The 19,833-nt window shown below is 57.0% G+C and overlaps 1 protein-coding gene across 3 annotated transcripts in view; it reads right to left on the bottom strand.

Moving 5' to 3' along the window:
• SPG7 (SPG7 matrix AAA peptidase subunit, paraplegin) overlaps nucleotides 1-19,833 on the bottom strand; it is a 32,077-nt gene that overhangs the window by 4,818 nt on the left and 7,426 nt on the right. For 2 of the 3 annotated variants that reach the window (XM_011290291.4, XM_045046570.1), the window contains exons 4-13: nucleotides 15,297-15,538; nucleotides 13,173-13,312; nucleotides 12,199-12,301; nucleotides 10,524-10,649; nucleotides 10,040-10,202; nucleotides 9,523-9,696; nucleotides 3,629-3,753; nucleotides 2,797-2,899; nucleotides 2,003-2,113; nucleotides 92-207 (exon numbers count right to left, since the gene is read on the bottom strand). In XM_011290291.4, the coding sequence (XP_011288593.1) occupies nucleotides 92-207; nucleotides 2,003-2,113; nucleotides 2,797-2,899; nucleotides 3,629-3,753; nucleotides 9,523-9,696; nucleotides 10,040-10,202; nucleotides 10,524-10,649; nucleotides 12,199-12,301; nucleotides 13,173-13,312; nucleotides 15,297-15,538 (1,403 nt within the window). The remainder of the gene's footprint in view (nucleotides 1-91; nucleotides 208-2,002; nucleotides 2,114-2,796; nucleotides 2,900-3,628; nucleotides 3,754-9,522; nucleotides 9,697-10,039; nucleotides 10,203-10,523; nucleotides 10,650-12,198; nucleotides 12,302-13,172; nucleotides 13,313-15,296; nucleotides 15,539-19,833) is intronic. The other variant, XM_045046569.1, reaches the window with a different exon arrangement.

The following is a 19,833-nucleotide window of genomic DNA, read 5'->3' as shown; positions in this document are numbered from 1 at the left end:
CGAGGCCAGCGTGGTCCAAGGGCCAGTGGGGCTAACGCCTGCCGACGCCCCAGACCCGCCCGCGGCCACATGCGCGCGTGGGACAGCCCACCTTCATCACGGCCTCCGTGTGCTCCAGCAGCCAGCCGACCAAGGCGTGGCCCGACTCGTGGAACGCAACCACCTTCTGTTCTTCCTTGGAGAGGATCTTGCTCTTTTTGGCGGTCCCTGCAAGAGGGCCGGAGAGTCCGAGGGTCCCGGGTGAGTGTCCCAGGCACTCCGCCTGGCCTCACAGAGTTCCACCCTGTGTCACCAGAGCAACGTCCTCACTGGACGCTCGCCTCCCGCGTCTCGACCCCCAGCCAACACCAAGAACTGTGTTCCTCACTGCGTGAAGCTCATTTGGTGAGGGGGATGCTGCAGGCTCCCCGTTTGTGCGTCTGTGAATGCGGGAGCGGCCAGTCAAGCTCCTGCAGGCTTTAGGAACACCCTCAGCTCAGGGGCCCGCAGGGCTGCTGTGATTGGATGGGGGTCCCGAGTGGGTTCCGGGCTGCGCACTGCCGTTCCCCCCAGACGGGCAATGCAAGCCGCAGTCCCGATGCCTCCCACCTGGTGACCCTCTGCTCCCGTCACACCGTCACACCTCCCCGAGTTTCCACTTGAGGCATCCTGGATCAGCTCTGGGTTTGGGGTATTTGGTAGGAGGGTCACCTCCATTTACTGCAAGGTTATAAATCCTTCCTCACACTGGCTGTAGCAGCTCAGTCATCTCGACCAGAGCTGGTGATGTGAGCATCTACACACGAGGGTGGGCTTGAACGCGACGTGCTGTAGCCCAGGCAGGCCGCAGAGTGAGGCCGGGGGGCTCTGGTGCCTGCTCACAGGGCCAGCGTCGTCAGTATTGACAGGCGTCTTTCTCGCCTTCACACCATTACTGCAAGCGTATCAGTTCCCCCGTAAAAATAAGGGGCTTGTATAAAACCGAGTTTGTAGTAAGAAACAGCCACTTAGGGGCACCCAGGTGGCTCAGTCAGTTCAGTGTCAGACTTTGGCTCAGGTCACGATCTCACGGTTTGTGAGCTCGAGCCCCGCGTCGGGCTCTGTGCTGACAGCTCAGAGCCCGGAACCTGCTTCGGATTCTGTGTCTGCCTCTCTCTCTCTGCCCCTCCCCCGCTCGTGTTCTGTCTCTCTCTCTCTCTCAAGAATAAACATTAAAAAGTAAAAAACAAAAACATTGAAGAAACAGCCACTTTAGTTTCTCCTGTCCACGCCAATTCCTAACCGGCAGTATGGGCACCTGGCGGTATTTGTAGCAGACTTTAACTCCAGTGGAGGGTGACAGGGACAAGCCCCTCCTCGGGATGACTCACGACTGAGTGCTCCCCCTCCACAGACAAGGCCTTGCTTCTCCTACACCTTTGGAAGGAATAGTTTCCCTTTTTAAACAACTTTCAGTATCTTAGATCGAACACTGCTCAAGAACAAGCCATGGAGGGCCGCGGAAACTTCTAGAGATCGTGTCAGTGCCTCTTCTGACAGAAACCCAGGGACCCCACTTGGAGCAGTGACCATTAAGCACTGCCGGAAGCCACCCCCTCCCTGCCCCTGTCCTGCCGAGACCCCGAAGCAGAGACAGGCGGGACAGCAGAGCTCAGCTCTCGGGAGACCCTCTGTCCCCAGGCAGCCGTGGCCTCAGCCCCACGGTGGGTGGCCTGCAGCTTGGGGGCACCGCTGACCACCTCGGGGCTGCGTGCCACTCACCCTTGGCTGTGGGAGATCCTTTTATATTTCTTCTTGAAGAGTCTGCTCTTTGGCAGATTCTCGGTATTTTACACTAAGGATAAGTCTCGTGGTAACAACCTGACATAAAAATAGAACTTTGCGTACTGTTCCCTTGTCCGATCATAATTGTTTGCTAATTGCTTCCGTCACTTGATGTGGAAGCTGACCTGGCTCCCACCACCCTGCCTTCCATCTGGCTGCTCCTGGGGCTCCAGCCCTGCTGAGAACACCTCCCTCGTACCGGCAATGACTCGTTCCACGGCGTACTCGAAGTTGAACGTGTGGACGGACGTGTGGCCCTCTCGCGCAGCGTGCAGCGCGGCCTCGTTACAGATATTGGCGATGTCGGCACCTGTCCACGCAGAGGGTGAGAGGGGAGGGCAGGGGGCTGACGACTGGCAGACAGGCGGGCAGGCGACGCCCATGCCCTTTGCTGACCCCACCCACACTACTGACAGACCCATAGCATTCCCCCTCGTGCCTTCCAGCCTAACCCTAACCTCCGGGCTCTTTACTGCACAACTGTCGTCAGCAGGCAGAGCACCACGTGCTGTTTTATTCCAGCTAGTAATTCACACGTGCACTGAGGGGAAAGAAGTTAGTTTTCCTGGTTCCACAAGATTCTACTTGAGGGCATTAAAAAAAATCCAAAGGGAAGAAATTACAATAAAAGGGATTTTGTTTCTATTGCCCTTTAAAATGAGAGCCGCGCAGAAAATATCCTGATTTGTGATCCGATTCTACTCATCAACGGCGGCACATACAGCCCGAGCCCAGGAGGGCCCCGAGAGCTGGTGTGCAGAGCCCGGAAGGCAGGAGCGCCCCCTGCGGGCACGCACACGCGCACGGGCACGGTACTCCCTGAACGCCGGCGCCGGCCGTGGGCTCTGGCACCACTCCGGGAGGGAAGTGCTGTGCGGTCTGGCTCCCCGTGCACACCCTCACCCTCACCCTCACCCCCACCCCGGAGCGGGGGATGTGGGGCACTTGGGGGAGGCCTGCACCCTCAGGACTGGCAGGAACCAGCTTCCGTACCACTGAACCCCGGCGTCAGCTCTGCCAGACGCTGGGAGTAGAAGCTGCTGGCCTGGGTCAGCTTCAGGCTCTTCAGGTGCTGCTCAAAAATCTCCCGCCTTTCCTGCAGAGAAAGGACACGAGTGTGGGCTCACTCCTGCCCCACAGACGGGCCCCTGGCTGTTAGATCCCTGTCCTTGTCATCACTCCCGACCTTCATATGTGAGACCAGTTGAGAGCCACAGGCAGCATCTCAAAATGAAAGGTTAGGTCACGCATAGTAAGGGCTTACTTCGTAGGACGTCTGGTTCGTAGACGTTCTGTGTTTTCTAGACCCTGATGGGAATGCTCCTTACGCGGTCAGAGAAAGGGAAAGGTGCTGTTCTGGAAGCAGTGGCAGCGGGGAGCTCCATTCTGCTCCTTAGAGCCTAGGAGCCGTTCGAGTGTCAGACCCAGGGTGCCACCCATGTGAGGTCGCCATCACTGCCTGCTGGTTCCTGCTGCCTCGGGGCACCACCAAGGCCTGGCCACCAGAGGGCGGACGTCTCTCCAGAGGCCCAAGGAGGCTGGAGGGGCCGAGGACACCGGCAGGGCTCGCACCTGCTCCCAGGGCAACACAGCTCATGTTCCAAACCCACGGCCAGCCTGCAGACTTGGGGTCAGGACGAGACTCCTGAGGTTCTTGCTACAAAACTCAGCCCCAATGTTTAGGGATAAAGGGAAGATGTGGGTGAACCAAATGAGCTGCAAAACGGTGGGAAGAGCGGGAAGCCAAAGAAAGTCTGGACAGACAGGCACCAGGACTGTGCGGTCGCAGCTGGGCCAGGAGGGGCCGGCCCCCGGCCACCCTGACCTGCAGCGTGGGAAGGTCGATGAAGACGTGTCGGTCCAGTCGGCCTGGCCTCAGCAGAGCGTTGTCCAAGATGTCAGCTCGGTTGGTGGATGCCAGGACAATGACATGGTCCGTGGTGCCCATTCCTGGAGGGATGACAGCCGTTCAGGTGGAGCTCCCCTGTCAGGACACAGGGTGGGACTGACTCCCCCCTGGGGTCCGCAAGAAAGGAACACGTACGTTGCTCTGAATGAGGATCAAAATCCCCACAGAGCAAGAATTCACCCGTCTCCCCCAGGCTGTCGGCCCCCAGGCTGAACCACAGACCAGAACTGCACTGCCATCCAGACAGCGCCTGGGGGGGACCTCGTTTTTAGAGAAGTGCCCAGCAGGCCTGGGGAACGAGGGGACACTGTCCCCACGCTCCTTCAGTGCACTGGCTGTGGGCCAGAGCCACTGCAGCAAGACGTCTGGGACATTTTGTCCCTAATGCTGGTCTGTAGCCTGCGTTTAGGCCCTCGCTTTCTCACAGGAGTTTAAAAACAAGTGCAGACAGAAAGTTCCACCGATGGCCCAGATCTGTGGGAGAACCAGACTGGACCCCAGTTTGAATAAAGCAACTGCAGAAGTGCGCCTAAGGAGCAACGGGGCAAATCTGAGCCTGACTGGATATCTGAGTGTCATATCTGTGTTTGTAAACTATGCATTACGACGATACTGTGGCATCTCTCTGGATGTAAAGAACTACGTTCAGAGCATAGAAGATTTAGAACACGTAAGATTCAGAAATTTGGATTTGCTTTAAAATAACCCTCCCGAGAAGAGGAACGGAGCGGGGTGGCTGGAACAGGGCTGGCCTGCGACGTGGAGGTTTGCCGCCCATCTCTCTCTGCTCTGATGTATGCTTGACAAGTTCCGGAATAGAGTGAAAAATGCCGGAGGCGCCTGGTTGACTTGGTCAACAGAGCAACAGAGCAACTCTTGATCTCAGGGTCTTGAGTTCAAAGCCCACGTTGGGCGTAGAGCCCACTTAAACGATAAGTAAAATGAAGATACCCTGATCTTTTGCTAGTAAAAAAAAAATCTTGATAAGTTGACACTGACAAATATAACTTAAAACTACTTGTCTTAAGTGAAATTTAAAAGAACGGTTGCAGAATTATGGCCTGAGTGTTAGGCACTGCCATCTCCCAGCCGACTGTCACTGACTCCACTCTGCATGACAGCAGTGAGGGGCCTGGCCGAGTGCACGGGCCTGGGACCCAGCGTACCAAGGAACTGACCCCTGAGTCACCGAGAAGCAGCCACTAGGACGCCCAAACCACACCCACCTCTCAAGGAAATCCTCGAGAACCCTGTATGTGTGCATTCTCCATGGAAGGCGACAAGCCAGGATGCTTACTTGACATTTCTGTGTCAGGGGAGAGTGCAGCACGTAACCGTGACTTCTGAAAAGAACCCGGAAACCAGCCAGCACCAGCCAGCACATGCAGCGTGTCCCCCTGTGTTCGATCTGCCTGCACCGTGGTGTTAGGAGAAGTCAACCTGTGACACCCGGCAAACAAGAGGCTGACTGGAGAGAGGGCCCTGCCAGGATTCCCGAAGGCCGTGGACACGGAATTCCGAAGGCACATGAACTGAAGACACATGGGACGACGGTGGGAGTGATGGCTGCGGAAGAGCAGCGGCAGGGCAGGGGCGCAGGCGGCGCCAGCCAGCCCCAGCACGAGCTGCGGGAGCGCTCAGAGCTCTGCTGGCGGGTCTCAGCTCCACCTCCCCGCAGAGCCAGCCCCTCACTCGGGCCAGGCACCCTGCGTCACTGGGGTCACGATCACATAGAGGGTATAGCCCCCCGGGGCTGGACGGATTGCTCTAGAAACTTTGCATTTTGACCTAGTTACAGATACACAGGTGCAGCTTGGTACAGAGAAGTCCTTTCGAGGGTCGCTCAGAGCCAGGAAGCTGGCCGTGCAGGGCAGAGTCTTCTCACCGCCTCGACTAACGCACTCGACCAGGAGCTTTCTTCTCTGCAGGTCCCCTGCACGCGAGCCCCCTGCCCGCCTCTCTCCGCGTCCCCGCGGTACGCAGGCCTGCTCCACGGCCACCCCACCACCAGTCTGTTCTCGTCTCTGGGATTCTGTCACTTTGACAGTCTTGCGTAAGTGTTCCCGTACAACCTGTAGCCGCTTGACGCTGGCCCTTTTTGCTAAGCAGAATTCCCTCGGGATCCATCCGAACGGCGGTGTGTGAGCACTCAATTTCTTTCCTTTGCTTCACGGTAACCATGGCAAGGACACGCAGACTCGGTTTAGAAGCTGCATGCGGGGAGTTTCCAGCTGCCACACGTAAGCGGACCTTTCTTGGGGCCGCAGGCAGGCGCGTGAGCGCCGGGCCAGAGGGGAGGAGTGAGTTCGGTTCTGTCTCCCAGGGCGGCTGGCCGAGCGTGGGTCGGCTCACGCTTCCGGCTGCTGTACTCCAGCGAGGGCCGTGCGGGCTCACTCGCAGACTCGTCCGAGCCGCCGGTCGGCCCCCGCCCCGGCGCGCCACGCGTCTCCGCTCTGGCTGTCCTAGGAGGTGTGTTCCCACCCAGCTCTCAGAAAAGGGTTTGGCGGGTGTGGACGAGCGCGTTCAAAACCTTACATGAAAAAGCAAACGGAGCACGGCAGCCGCAGCCCCATCGGTCGAGGGGAACACGGTGCGAGGTGCCGCCCCGCACGAGTCTGTGCCGCGTGGTGCGTGCGGGGGGCCCCGTGGCGTGGCGGAGGCGCGGGCCCGCAGAAGACCTCCGCGGGCCAGGAGGCCAGACTCTACAGACCCCGCTAAGCGCTGGCAGAGCACAAAAGCAGTTCAGCCTTTTCAGCAAATGGAGCTGGGGCAAACAGACGTCCACGGGCCAAGGGGTGGGGGTGGGGGTGCACCCAGGCGACTCAGTGGGCGGGGCACCCGACTTCGGCTCAGGGCGTGACCTCCGAGTTCGGGTGTTCGAGCCCCGCGTCCAGCTCCGCACTCACGGTGTAGAGCCTGCCTGGGATTCTCCCTGTCTGCTCCTCCCCAACTCAAGCTTTCTCAAAACAGATTAAAGTAAACTAAAATGGAAAAGGCCATGTGGATGGTAGCTAGGACTTTCTGACTCCACGTGAGAACGCAGCTCACGTCCCCACACACTCTTGCTAACACAGAAGCTCCGGTGAAGGCACGGGGAAGGGGCACTCAGCACAGAGCCCTCTTTCTGCTGATCAACCGTACAGAGGTACCGAGTCACGCTGACCCCAGCACGCTCCGCGCAGGTGCCTGGCCCCTGAGGCCTGGCCCTCCGGTAGGGCCACCTCTCCCTGACTCACGAGTGGGGGGGGCGGGCAATCCCTTCCTGGTGAGCTTTTCCCACGACCGGCACAGTGTCTGCTCCGTGCCCTGCGCCTCAATGAGCAAGCACCGCCCCTCCGGGAGGACTGACACAGACCCCTCAGACTCATGTGAAGGGCGAAGAATGCGCACTGTGTCCGCACACAAAAGGACCCGTTCACCGCTGGCCCAGCCCAACAAGGGGCTTCAGTCAGGGCTCCTGGGCGCTCGTGGGCCTGGAGCGGAAGCAGCCCTATTCACGGCAGCACAGAGGTTGGGCTCAGAGGAAGCCACCGTTTGGTAAATGCTTCCTGGTGGGCTCGGGTCTGCCCCAAAACGTGGGCTCAGCCTTCAAGTGCAAACACCGATATGAGCAGGAAGGCCTATGTGGGCCTCCCGTGGGCCCGGTGGGAGGCATGTGGGGGCCTTCACCTCTGAGTGCCTTCATCTCACCTGCAATCATGAGCTGTGGCACTCGGGCCACAGAGTCACAGGGGGGTCACACACTCTCTCCACACTGCACGGGTCAGAAAACCAGCCTGAAGAAGCAGGGGCAGGCGTGCACGCCCACAGCACCTTCTCACCCAGGGATCTAGTGCTCGACGGGCATCTGCAGGAGCCGGAGGGCAAACGGACCAGAGGGCACTTTAAGCGTGGATGGCCACCTGGTCATCTGATGACTTCCAATGGCCAGTTCTCCCTTGTCCACTCGATATCACAGATGTCGGTCATTCTTTCTTTTTTTTTTTTTTCAAATGTTTATTTTTGAGAGAGAGAAGGTGCGCGTGCGTGAGTGGGAGAGGGGCAGAGGGCGAGAGAGACACAGAATCAGAAGCAGGCTCCAGGCTCTGAGCTGTCAGCACAGAGCCGGACGCGGGGCTTGAACCTCATGAACCACAAGATCGTGACCGGAGTCGAAGTCAGACACTCAACAGACTGAGCCGCCCAGCCGCCCCTTTTTTAAAAAAATTTTTTTTAATGTTTATTTTTGAGAGAGAGAGACAGAGACAGAGACAGAGACAGAGCGTGAGGGAAGGAGGAACAGAGAGAGAGAGACACTTGTCATTCGATTACAAAGACAACCAGGGGGTGCCTGGCTGGCTCAGTCACTGAAGTGCGTGACTCTTGATCTCAGTCCGATGTTGGGTGTGCAATCTACTTAAAAATAAATACATAAAAAAATTTTAAAGTAATAATAAATGAAATAAATACATAAAGGGGCGCCTGGGTGGCTCAGTCAGTTAAGAATCTGACTCTTGATTTCAGCTCAGGTCATGATCTCGCGGTTCATGAGTTCAAGCCCCATGTTGGGCTCTGCTTGGGATTCTCTCTCTCTGCCCTTCCCCCACCTGCTCTCTCCCAAAGTAAATAAACATAAAAAAAAAAAAAAAAAATTAAGCCCTCGCCCCACAGCATGGTGGAAGCCGGAGGATATCACACTGGGTGAGTCTCAGAAGGACAAACAGCAGCAGGAGTCACCCACAGGAGGGTCCAAGAAGACTCAGACTCGTGGAGACACAAAGTGGCATGGCTGCCAAGGGCTGGGAGGCTGGTGTTTAATGGGGACAGAGTTCCAGTCAGGGAAGATGAGAAGGTTCTAGAGATAGATGGTGGTTGCACAAAAAAGAGAATAACACTAATAAATGGCTAAAATGGTAAATTTCGGGGCTCCTGGGTGGCTCAGTCGGTTAAGTGTCCGACTTCGGCTCAGGTCACGATCTCACGGTTCGTGAGTTCAAGCCCCACGTCGGGCTCTGTGCTGACAGCTCAGAGCCTGGAGCCTGTTTCAGATTCTGTGTCTCCCTCTCTGTCTGCCCCTCCCCACTCGCTCTCTCTCAAAAATAACAAACGTTAAAAAAAAGTTAAAAAAAAAACAAAAAGGTAAATGCCACGTATATTTTACCGCAATAAAAATAACCGGGTACCAGGCTGGCTCAGTCAGTGGAGCATATGCGACTCTGGATCTCGGGGTCCTGAGTCCGAGCCCCACGTTGGGTATAGAGATTGCTTAAAATAAAATCTTCAAGGAATATATAAATAAAAATAAAATAAACATACAATGCCTATCCAAAAAAACCCCAAAATCTTACGAAAGTAACCGAAAAGAAAAACCATTCCGTGTCACTCAGAACCCCCAGATCAAGAGTCACATGTGCCTCCACCTGGGGCAGCCAAGCGCCCTGTGCTACCTTTCCTGCATCGGGCCGCGGGGTGTGCACAACACCATCACCTGGGTTTATCCAAGACTGGAAACCATGTCCTGCCCTGCCCTTTGTGTTCCCAGGTTTTTTCTTTCTTTTCTACTATGACCTTGACTTTTTAAAATTAAAACCTGTGTTTCTTGAGTGCAACAAGGTGACAAATAGCTCTGAAAGTGGCCTTGTCTCAGAGTCAGCTACTAGGGAGCGTGTTGACGGCACCCTCACCTGCAGCAGGTGCTAGGGCAGAGAGACGCAGCCCGTGTACGTGGGCATCAGTGCGTGTTCCCGAACAACACGCGTGAGCCGCGTGGTCCACCCCGCGAGTGGGTCTCAGGAAAAGAACCCCTTCCCTGCACAGGAGGGGGCACCCACCATCCATCTCCACCAGGAGCTGGTTGAGTGTCTGCTCCTCCTCCGTGTTGGAGAAGCCAGACATGGTGGTGGAGCGCTTCTTGCCCACGGCGTCGATCTCGTCAATGTACACGATGCAGGGCGCCCGGGCCCGGGCTTCCTTGAAGAGGCTCCGCACACGGGCAGCGCCGAGGCCTAAGGTGACACAGAGGACCGGGCGGGGAGCGGGGAACGGGAGGGGAGCCCAACTGTTGCGCCAGGGGCCAGAACGGCCCACGGAGGATGACGAAGCCTCAGGAGAGTCACCCTGGCGGTACCTGCCCCCTCGTGGACCCCCAGGCCGCGCATGGAGGCGGCTTCAGAGAACATCGCTGCCCAATTCTCTACACCAGCGGCATTCCCAGGAGCATGGGGCTTCTGTTTGCCTCTCTGTGCCCCCAATTCCCCGGCCGGCCGCCACCTGAGGAAGAGCGTGTGACGGCAGAGCCATCCATCCTGCACAGACGGTCCTGTCTGCAGCCCCCCAGGCAACACCAACCTCCAATGACCTCCACGAACTCCGGGCCAGCCATTGCCAAGAAGGGCACCCGGGCCTCCGTCGCCACTGCCTTGGCCAGAAGGGTCTTCCCACAGCCAGGGGGCCCGAGCAACAGCGCACCTTTTGGGACTTTGGCGCCGAGCTGAAGGAAGCGCTCTGGGCTCTGGAAAAGCAGCAGACAATGCAGCGCTGATCACAGGCGTTGCAGAGAGAACTTTCAAGACAGGACACATGGAGATCAGCTCATGCGCGGTCACGAATCCGCTGTGGTTCACACGGTTCTGGCGCAAGTCAGTCCGGGACTGACCGGGTGTCCCAGACGGCTTAGGCTGCAGTCGGCGGTGGGCTCTCGGCCCCCCTACTGGTTGAAAACTGTGCACTCGGCCTGCACGGCGGGTTTAATACTGGGTCCCACCACCTGACTACTTCGGGTCTTTCCTCCAGGATGGTGCTCACCTGCCTCCTGCTTGGCAGGCACGCCTACCTTCAGATAATCCACGAACTCTTTGACTTCCAGTTTGGCTTCGTGCATTCCTGCTACATCTTTGAAGCTGACTCCTTTCCCCATCTTGCCATCCACAATCGTGAAACGAGCCATCTTAAGCTGATTCTGGGCAGAAAGAACAAAGGACGGGGTGCCGTGACCTCTCAGCACAACAGGGAAAGTGAGCATCCCTGGGCCCCACCTCCCCTCGGCCCAGGGTCCCCTCTCCCACACCCCCTCCCAGGCATATGAAGGGAAATGTTTCTTGTGCGTCATGAACAGTAAGAAAGTTATCAGTATTTAACGGTTTGCCTTAAAAAAAAAAAAATGTAAAACCACCCCCCGCCCAAACAAGGTAATTTAACTATCTCTTTTGCACATAAACTGTATTTTTCTATATGATTTTTCCCGCTACTGTGTAATACTCTGATTATAAAAGCAATGTAGATAACACTGAGCTCTAGGAAAGTTCGGTAGAAATGTTGGCTGGTAAATTTCTGGAAAGCAACCAGGCAAGAGAAAGCTCGTAGTGAGGGGCGCAAACTTGAGCTCAGTTCCGCCTCAGGAGGCGCACAGACATGCCCGCGCTCAGAAAACGTGTGCGCTGAATTTATCATAGTGCTATTTAAATAAGACAGTAAAAATAAACAGCCCTAAATACACAAGAACGGTGAAACTGGCCGAGTAAAATACAGCCCGAGCCCATGATGAGACACCCTTCAAAGAGTGTGAGCGTTCAGCTACAGCCAGGAACACGCTCTTGGTCTCGGTTCTCAGGGAAGGGGCTGGGTGGTGCCGTCTGCAGACCTGCTCCGGCCGGGGCTTGAGCCCCTCAGCTCTGCTGCTGATGGGCTAACCGGCCACATGCTCCCCGCCAGGGAGGGTTCGAGTTACAACGAGGGCTACCACCAGAGGACGCTGTGTGTGTGTGTGTGCGTGTGTGTGTGTGTGTGTGTGTGTGTGTGTGTGTGTGTGTGTACACATTAAGTAATCTCTACACCCAACACAGGGCTTAAATTCAAGACCCCAAGATCAAGCGTCGCATGCTCCTCAAACTGAGCCAGCCACGTGCCCCAAGAGAATGCTTTTAAAGTGTATTTGGGGTGGGGGGGGCAGGGTGCCTGGATGGCTCAGCCAGTTAAGTGTCTGACTTCAGCTTAGGTCATGATCTCACTGTGGAGTCTGTCTGTCTGTCTGTCTGTCTGTCTCTCTCTCTCTCTCTCTCTCTCTGAATAAATAAACTTTAAAATAAAATTTTAAAAAAGTGTATTTAGGTTTGGGGCATCTGGCTGGCTCAGTTGCCAGCCTTAAAAAATACGCAGCATCTTAGCAAGTAGGAGAAACCAAAGAAACAGTCATGCCCAGCTACCGAAACAGCAGAATAAACTGGCCTATACACTAGCCTGGCTCAGCTGCCCCACGAGCCAGGGGGAGAGTGGGCCTCAGGTGGATCCCCTAGTTGGCCAGGCACAAAGAAAGGAGCTGGCAGGCCACGGCTCCAGGCTGGCCTCTGTGACAGCTTAGCCTTCACTGCGTGCTCACTCTTGGGAGCCATACTCAGCAAGCACAGACAGACCCTAAGAGCACACGTTCAGGGAGATGGGACAGAGCACAGGTGCAGGGGGATGGGACAGAGCACAGGTGCAGGGGGATGGGTGGCACGTGCCCAACTTACAAAAGCACTGAGTCCTCCTTCCCGTCCTGTCATCCCAGCCAGACGGAACACGTACCACAGGATGGCCAGGCCCACTGCGGTCATCCCCAAGGCGTAGAGGGCACTAGCGAGGGAGAGAGAGTTAGTCACGGGCAGGAAGCTCACGGGCACGCCTCGCGAAGTCCGGGGCCACGGACCCTTCAGAGATGGGAAGAGCGACCCGCACTCCGAGAGCAGCGTGCAGAGCGAGTGGTTGTGAAAATGGGTTTCCTTGTCCAACTCTGCTCTCTCGTGACCTTCTCCCACACGGGCAGGTGGAGCGTCTCCCCACGGCGCAAGGCCAGGACGTGGACACGACACGCTCACCCCGTCCTCCAGAGCCTACCGATAACGCCCAGCGAGAACCGATTTTCACATGCGCCAAAGTAGGCCACCGGTTTTGGATGGGACGGCAAAACACGCAGAGCAGGAAACCGAGTGAACGCTAGGGCGCCAGCCCGCCCTCCCGCCGCCCGCCAGCCTTGGCCCTGCACCTGCGGGAGAGACCCGCCACCGCACAGGAAGCTCAGCGCCTCAGCGGTGTCTGCCAGTCAGCAGCGAGCCTCTGCAGGCAAGCTCCGGCCGCTGCCGGGCCCAGTGTGTGGTGAGACGCCATGACTGGGAGCTAATGTGTCCCGCTGAGTCTGTAGGTCCCACGGGCCCAACACGGTCCCCGCTTCCGTCTGCCGCACGGAAACAGGGATTTCTACCGGACGGGCCCGCTTCTCCCTTTCTGTTCCACTTTCCTATTTGTAGAAGACAACGGCCCCACGACGTGCTGGATCAAGAAAAGCCACAGACCCACGGGCGCCCTCCCCACACGTGGTCCCGGACTCGCCCTCCCACACGGGGGTCTGCTTCGTGCAGGCCAGGCCACTTTCTGGTGTGTGTGCTTTGTCAGCACATTACAGAGCCACGCCTGGTTTAGTTCAGGGGCCAAATAACGACCAGCATACTTTCCAAAGAATCCTGTCCGCTTATAGGAGACGGGGATCCTGTCCTTGCCTTCAATGTTCAGGGCGTCTTCGGCGGCTCGGAGCTTCTCCTCAAACCTGTCGATGTTTGCCACCTGCATCCGGTACATCAAGGCCAGCCGCTGGGGGCAGAGAGCACAGGTGGTGCGAGTGACACACGGGCCAGACGGACGACCCCCAGACGCTGCAGGGCTCCAGCAGCAGAAGGTTCATCTGCGGGTCAGAAACTACTTCTGCGTCACAATTCCAGCAAAACTTCAATACGTGTGCTTTCTCTATCTTCAGGAATGGGGACATTTTAAGAAAAGGGAGGGTGTGCTCCACACTGACACCCCCCACCGAGCCTCAGCTGTGCGTGCAGAGCACAGAGACACGCGACAGGCCGGAGCTCCCCGCCGGGATGCAGGCAAGTCTAAGTCCAGAGCACAGGTTTTGCGCCTGCCCGCTGGCTGACCCCGAAGTCAGCAAATCAGCTAAGTGGATTTCTGTGTCCTCGGGAAGCCTTTCCTGGGTGGAGGCTCAGGGAGTGAGCAGGTGGAGTGTCCTGGCATGACGTCACCGCCGCCTCCAGGGGGACAGGCTTCCCTGAGAGGAGGCAGCGTGGCCCAAAGTCCACGCTGGGCCCCCAAATGCCTTCTCTGTGAGCCGTCCTGATGATCTCCAGCAGCCTAGACGGTGTCCTGCCAGTCCCACACCATTCTCCTGAGGGCCTGGTCCAAATGCTTTCTAGAACTAAGCCGTTCCAAGCTCAGCTTCTAAACACACTCTTCCAATCTACATGGAGCACCCAGATTTCCCCCTGGCTCTTAAGAACCTCAGAAGATGTCGTGGGGTCACAAGGCCAGATGGGAGAAACAGACGGGGGCGCCACCGGCCACAACATCCTGATCACGGTCTGTGCTGGACTAACCCCACAGACCCAAACGTCTGATGTGGACTTCATGCCCCCGTCCCTCACACACCCGGCCCAGCCAGGGAAACAGAATGGAGAAGCAAGCAATGTCCTCCTTTCTATCCCAGAAGCCAAGAGCAAAGTGTATGACTCCAGAAAGCGATTCAACTCCCCCATCTTCTCTCTGACCGCCTGGCCCTGGACGACCCACTTGCTTCTGCAAGGTCCCCCGGGTCACACAGCCGTCAGGGCCGGGAGGGGCCTGTCCCCCACAACTAAGTCACAAGCTTGTGTAAACTGACAAACAGCTGAGCACACGTGCGTGGCGCTTAGCCCTCTCTAGAGCCCTAGCAGCGCCCAGGGTGCTGTCCTAAGGGACAGAGTCCTACGCCCACGAGTAAACTTGTGCCCCAAGTGCGCACAGTATGTCCACACTGAACACCTGTCTCCCAGCATTCTACCTGGTGTCCTTTTCCCGCTGTCCAAACCTCTAACAAACAACAGGAAGGAGACTAAAACATGACAGGACCGTGGATCAAACATCTAACCCAGCTCTGAGCGTCCGTACAGAGATGACTAGCAAACAGGATCAGGGAAAAGTGTTCTGCAAAATAGTCTCGTGTCGCTACCTCTCCTGGGCCTGCCGGTGGTGTGGTTATGGGGTGGGGGGCGGGGCAACAAAGAGGCAGGGAATGGACGGTGGCTCCCTCTCATAGCGGGGTTTCCACAGTCGGCTTCCGGGGCCCAGTGCCCCACACTGATGCCCAGCTCTCTCCCTGAGACCAAATCCCACCCGTCTGACCCCTCCTCTCCCTGGGGAGCACCCGAGGCAGGGAGGTAAGCAGGCCCTGCTTGCTCTCTCCTCCCTCCCGTCCAAGGGCCAGCCCTTGCCCAACCCCACCTCTCAGCCACCCTCACAGGGAGGGTAGGCTCCTGCCCCCGGCCCCCAGGGAATCCCCCCAACAACCTTGGCACCTCAACTCACCAGCATCCGCCAAAGCTGCCCCATGTGCCAACCTGCAGCCAGTGCCAGACCCACAGAGCGGGATGTCGGGGCCACCGCTGGCTCACGTTCCCTCCTCCTCCTCCTCTCTGTACATGGCCACCACAGCTGCGGGCCCCCAGCTCCCGTCTGGGACAACACCCCCTCCCCCAATCACGGGACCTCAGGGTGGGGGGGGTGGGGGGACAGAAAGGGGCCCGCCCGCACTCACAGGCCGCCCAAACACCACGGCTCCGGGGTGCAGGTAGACCTCCACCACGTCGCTCTCGGGCACCACCTGCACCCGCTGCACCTCGCCCTTGGCCAGCATCTCGTGGACAAAGTCGTTCCAGGAAATGTTGCCCCCGCTGGTGCTGAGCGCGTTCAGCAGGCTCATGACCACGGCGATGACAAACAGGGTGCGTAGCCGCTCGCGGTACATCTGGTCCTCTCTCTCCTTGCGTCTCCTCTCCTCTGCGGGCGGGGCAACCGGGGGACCGTGAGACAGAGGCCGCAGGCAGGGCGGCAGAAGAGCACAGGGGCGAGGAGGCCGGCCCTGCGTGTTGGCCGGTTTTCAACAAAGTGGCCTGAGACAGATACTAATCACATGCCATCCGGGCCACCAGCACCCCGTTCGCCGTCTGCGTAGAGCACAAAACCAGGGTTTTCCACTTCCCGGGACCAGCGTGTGCTACGTCTCCACCGTCAGCCCTCGGCCGGGAGCACGGCTGACCCCCCGCCCTGGCGTGATCACCGGCGGGCTGTGCGCACACGTGCAAGTCTTTAATAACAACCAGACACCTGCCTCCCCTCCCCCACAGCCACACATTTAAACAGCTTAGTCCGTGGACAGATGGTGGGGTCCACTTAATTCAAGAATGTTCCCAAAGACCAACTCTTCACCCAAATCACATTACTTGGCTACTGATACCCTACTCAGGGTATGGACTGCATCGTGCCCGTTCTTAGGGGTGAGAGGAGGACCCGAGACTCGGCCCCGGCTTGGGGTGTGCAGAAACCCAGGGAGGTAAGGTGGCCCGAGCAGCGTGTGGAGGCGGGGCGGGAGGGGAGAGCCCACGGCACAGGGGACTCAGAGAAGCAGCTCCCAGCATGGGCACCAGGGAGAGGCTCCCAGAAGGAGGGAGAGCAAGCGGACCAGGAGGCCAGAAGGACGTTCAGAAGCTGCTTCCCTCCGGCCCAGAGCGCAGACGGGAGAGTCCTGCTTGCAGCCACCAGAGGCCAGGCCACAGTCTTCCTCCCAAAACAGCCAGTCAGGTAAACCCTCTCATTTGCGCGACGCTGTCATCTCAGTAGCCCACCCAGCCCAGTCCCTGGAAGGATCCGGCGCCTCCGTTTACACACCAGGCTGCCGTGCGGCCCTCACCTGTGCGGCACGGCCCGTCCTCCCGTCACGCCACCCAGACTCCAACCAGGCCTGTCATTAATGATGCCTTCACCACTTCTGCTTACCACGGCCCCGACCTCGCTCGGCAACCAAAGTTTCCACCATTGCTCCTTCCGGCACAAACACAAGCGTCCGCTCGGGGGAAGAGCAGAGGCCCACTCCCGGGAGCAGGGGGACCCAGCACAAGGGCTCAGCCCAAGCGCACACGCACCGGAACCGGTGCCGCCCGCTTCCCCCTGTGCCGCTTGGAGCTGGAGCCGTCCACAAACACACCCTCGTCTCCCAACAGTTTAGAGGAGCTGAAAGGCATTTTAAGGCAGCTTAAACACAAAATGAAGCTTATGGAGAAGGCTGTGTCTGCAACCGTTCTGAAAACCTGAAAGCGCATTTTAGATGTTCTCTTAGACTGGAACGGGGGTGCCTGGGGGGCTCAGTGGGTTAAACGTCCGACTCTTGATTTTGGCTCAGGTCGTGACCTCATGAGTTCGAGCCGTGCATCAGGCTCTGCGCTCACAGCTCGGAGTCTGCTTGGGATTCTCTCTCCCCTCTCTCTGCCCCTCCCCCCACTCATGCGCACTCATGCTCTTTCTCTCAAAATAAACAAACTTAAAAAAAAAAAGAACGGGCTATAAGAGCCTATCCAATATGTAAAGCTCAGGTACAAAGGGCAACTAAATAAAGGTAGCAGTTATTTTAGAAAGCAAATTTATGTTCTCGGTGAGTAGGTAGAGACCATGTATTTCAGTGTAATTTTCTACTTAATTGGTCTGTTGAATTCCCATCTTGTTTTCTAGTTAATAATATTGAGAGTCCCCAAACTGGGCAAACTGGGTGAGACTCCACCAGCAGGATGAACGTCTCTGTTTTAGAAGCTTTGTATGATCGGCAGGCTCTCACTCACACACAAATTGTTGTGCATCCCTGGTTCCTGGCCGGCAGTCGCAGGGCACGCGTCCACTGGAAGCACTTGCAGATTTGGGCCCAGGCCATGTGGCAACACTGCCCTTCCTGGCTGCTCTGGCCAGCACACCGGCACGCCCCGCGTGGAAACAGGCTCGCGACGATTCTGCAACTCACATGCATCTGTTTGCAGACTGTGAGACAGGGCTATGATTTTTAAAAAATATGGTTTGGTTTCATTTATTTGTTTTTAAAAAGATTTTTTTTTTTTTAAGGAATCTCTATACCCAAAGTGGGGCTCAAACTCACAACCCCGAGATCGAGAGTTGTACGCCCCACCAACTGAGCCAGCCAGGTGCCCCAGATATGGCTTGGTTTTAAACAAGATAATTTTGCACTTTTTTGCAAGAATTTCTAAAATCATGGGGCGCCTGGGTGGGTCAGTCGGTTAAGCATCCAACTTCGGCTCAGGGGCTCAAGTGATGGTCTCACGGTTTGTGAGTTTGAGCCCTGCGTCGAACTCTGCTGACAGCTGGGAGCCTGGAGCCTGCTTCAGATTCTGCGTCTCCCTCTGTCTCTGCCCCTCCCCTGCTTGTGCTCATGTGTGCTCTCTTTCTCAAAAATAAACAAACATTTAAAATCAAAAGACAGCTTGGACAGGGCACCTGGGGGGCTTAGCCAACAAAAGCGTCCAACTTCGGCTCAGGTCATTATCTTGAGGTTCGCGGGTTCGAGTCCCACAGTGAGCTTTCTGTTGTCACTGTAGAGCCTGCTTTGGATCCTCTGTCTCCCCGCCTCTGCCCCTCCCTCAATCACGTGTGCATGCGTGTGTGCAGGCGTGTGTGTGCTCTCCTCTCTCAAAAATAAACATTAAAAAAAAAAAAGCTTGCCTTTAGGCTCCAAAACACACATCTTCTTTCTTCCCAAAAACCCAACCCTTTTCAAATGCTAGCCAGGTGTTCTGACACTTGGAGCTGCCTGCCGCTGGCCTGTTTGAGAGAGAAGGATCTAGGCCGGGCCTGGAGGCAGCGCATCACGTTCCCAGAGGACTCTCCAGGCGAGAGAGGAGGGAGGTCCCAGCCCAGAGTGGTAACTGCTCTGGGGCGTCAGGACGGTTCACTGAAGGCAGGTTAAAATCGTCTGTGCTTCTCAATACAACTCCTGCTCTGGCTTCTGAGTCCAAATCGCCCTGAGTCCTGCTCCCGGGCAGAAGGAGACGGCCATGGCAGGCCCACCCTGACAGGACCTCACACACACACAGAGACGGCTGTGCCGGCAGACAGCATCGTTACAAACGTGCGCAAACACGTGCTGCATACATTTGCACGTACAACAAAGTAGAACCCGGATGCACGGGGTGCGGGGAACCGGCCGTGCACACGCTGTCAAGCGGGACCAGTGAGTAAACCCTCCTGAAAGCTACTTGGCTGGTGTATCAGGGCCACAAAAACATTTGCTTTCTGTAACTCACTAAGTGTACTTCTCAAACCGTAGCCCAAGGAAACCAAATGTAGAAAACACAAACCTGGGGGTGCGTGGCTGGCTTAGTCGGTGAAGCACGCGACTCTTGATCGCGGGCTTGGCGTTCGAGCCCCACGCTGGCTGTAGAAATTACAAAGAATAAAGTGCCTAAAAACAGACGCCTGTCTGTGGTGTTGGTGAGGTATGCAATCATGAGGGCCAGTCCGAGAAAGACAAAGGGAAACAGTAAAGGGAAATGTGGAAATGAGACACTTAGAGGACTGGCTAAATAAGAATAGGGTTTTTGGGGCGCCCGGGGGGCTCAGTCGGTTGAGCATCCGACTCTTGGTTTTGGCTCAGGTCACGATGTCAAAGTCACGAAGTCGAGCCCCAAGTTGGGCTCCGTGCTGACTGCACGGAGTCTGCCGGGGATTCTCTCTCTCTCTGCCCCTCCCCCACTTGTGCAGGCTCTCTGTGTCTCTCAAAGTAAATCAGAGTAAGATTTCTGAGGTATAGGAGGTGAAACAAAATCTGATCCTGAGATTCTGAACAGGAAATGGCATTTAAACGCTCCAGATACAAAAAGACGTCTCCTATCCCCGGAAGACCCTCTTCCTCCTCGGCCCCTCATGGCTGGGGCGCCGCATGGGTCTGCACTTGTGAGCACAGCACTCAGGCGCTCCCATCCCCTTGGCTCGCGCGTCTCCTTTGGCTCCTGACACCGATGACAGGCACGTAAGGAGCTGACAGGCCAGCTCCTGCTGCCCACGTCCCCAGGCACCCAGGGGACACTGCTGCCTCCCGGCCACCATACTGCCCACCCACCGGACAGCGGCCTACAGGACACAGCCCCTGCGAGATTCTGGTGGCAAACTCCTTTCCAGGGGGTAGCGTCCATCACCTCAGAGTGCCCCGAATCAGTCACCTAAAGCCAGAGGCCCAAGGACACAGCTACCAGAGCTGTCCCAGGTTTTCCCTCCAGAAACCCTTTCTGCAGGCCCCC

Source organism: Felis catus, chromosome E2 (genome assembly GCF_018350175.1).
Source record: "Felis catus isolate Fca126 chromosome E2, F.catus_Fca126_mat1.0, whole genome shotgun sequence".
Taxonomy (NCBI): domain Eukaryota; kingdom Metazoa; phylum Chordata; class Mammalia; order Carnivora; family Felidae; genus Felis; species Felis catus.
The sequence above is the reverse complement of the archived record's forward strand: the minus strand, read 5'-3'. Positions and strand labels throughout refer to the sequence as shown.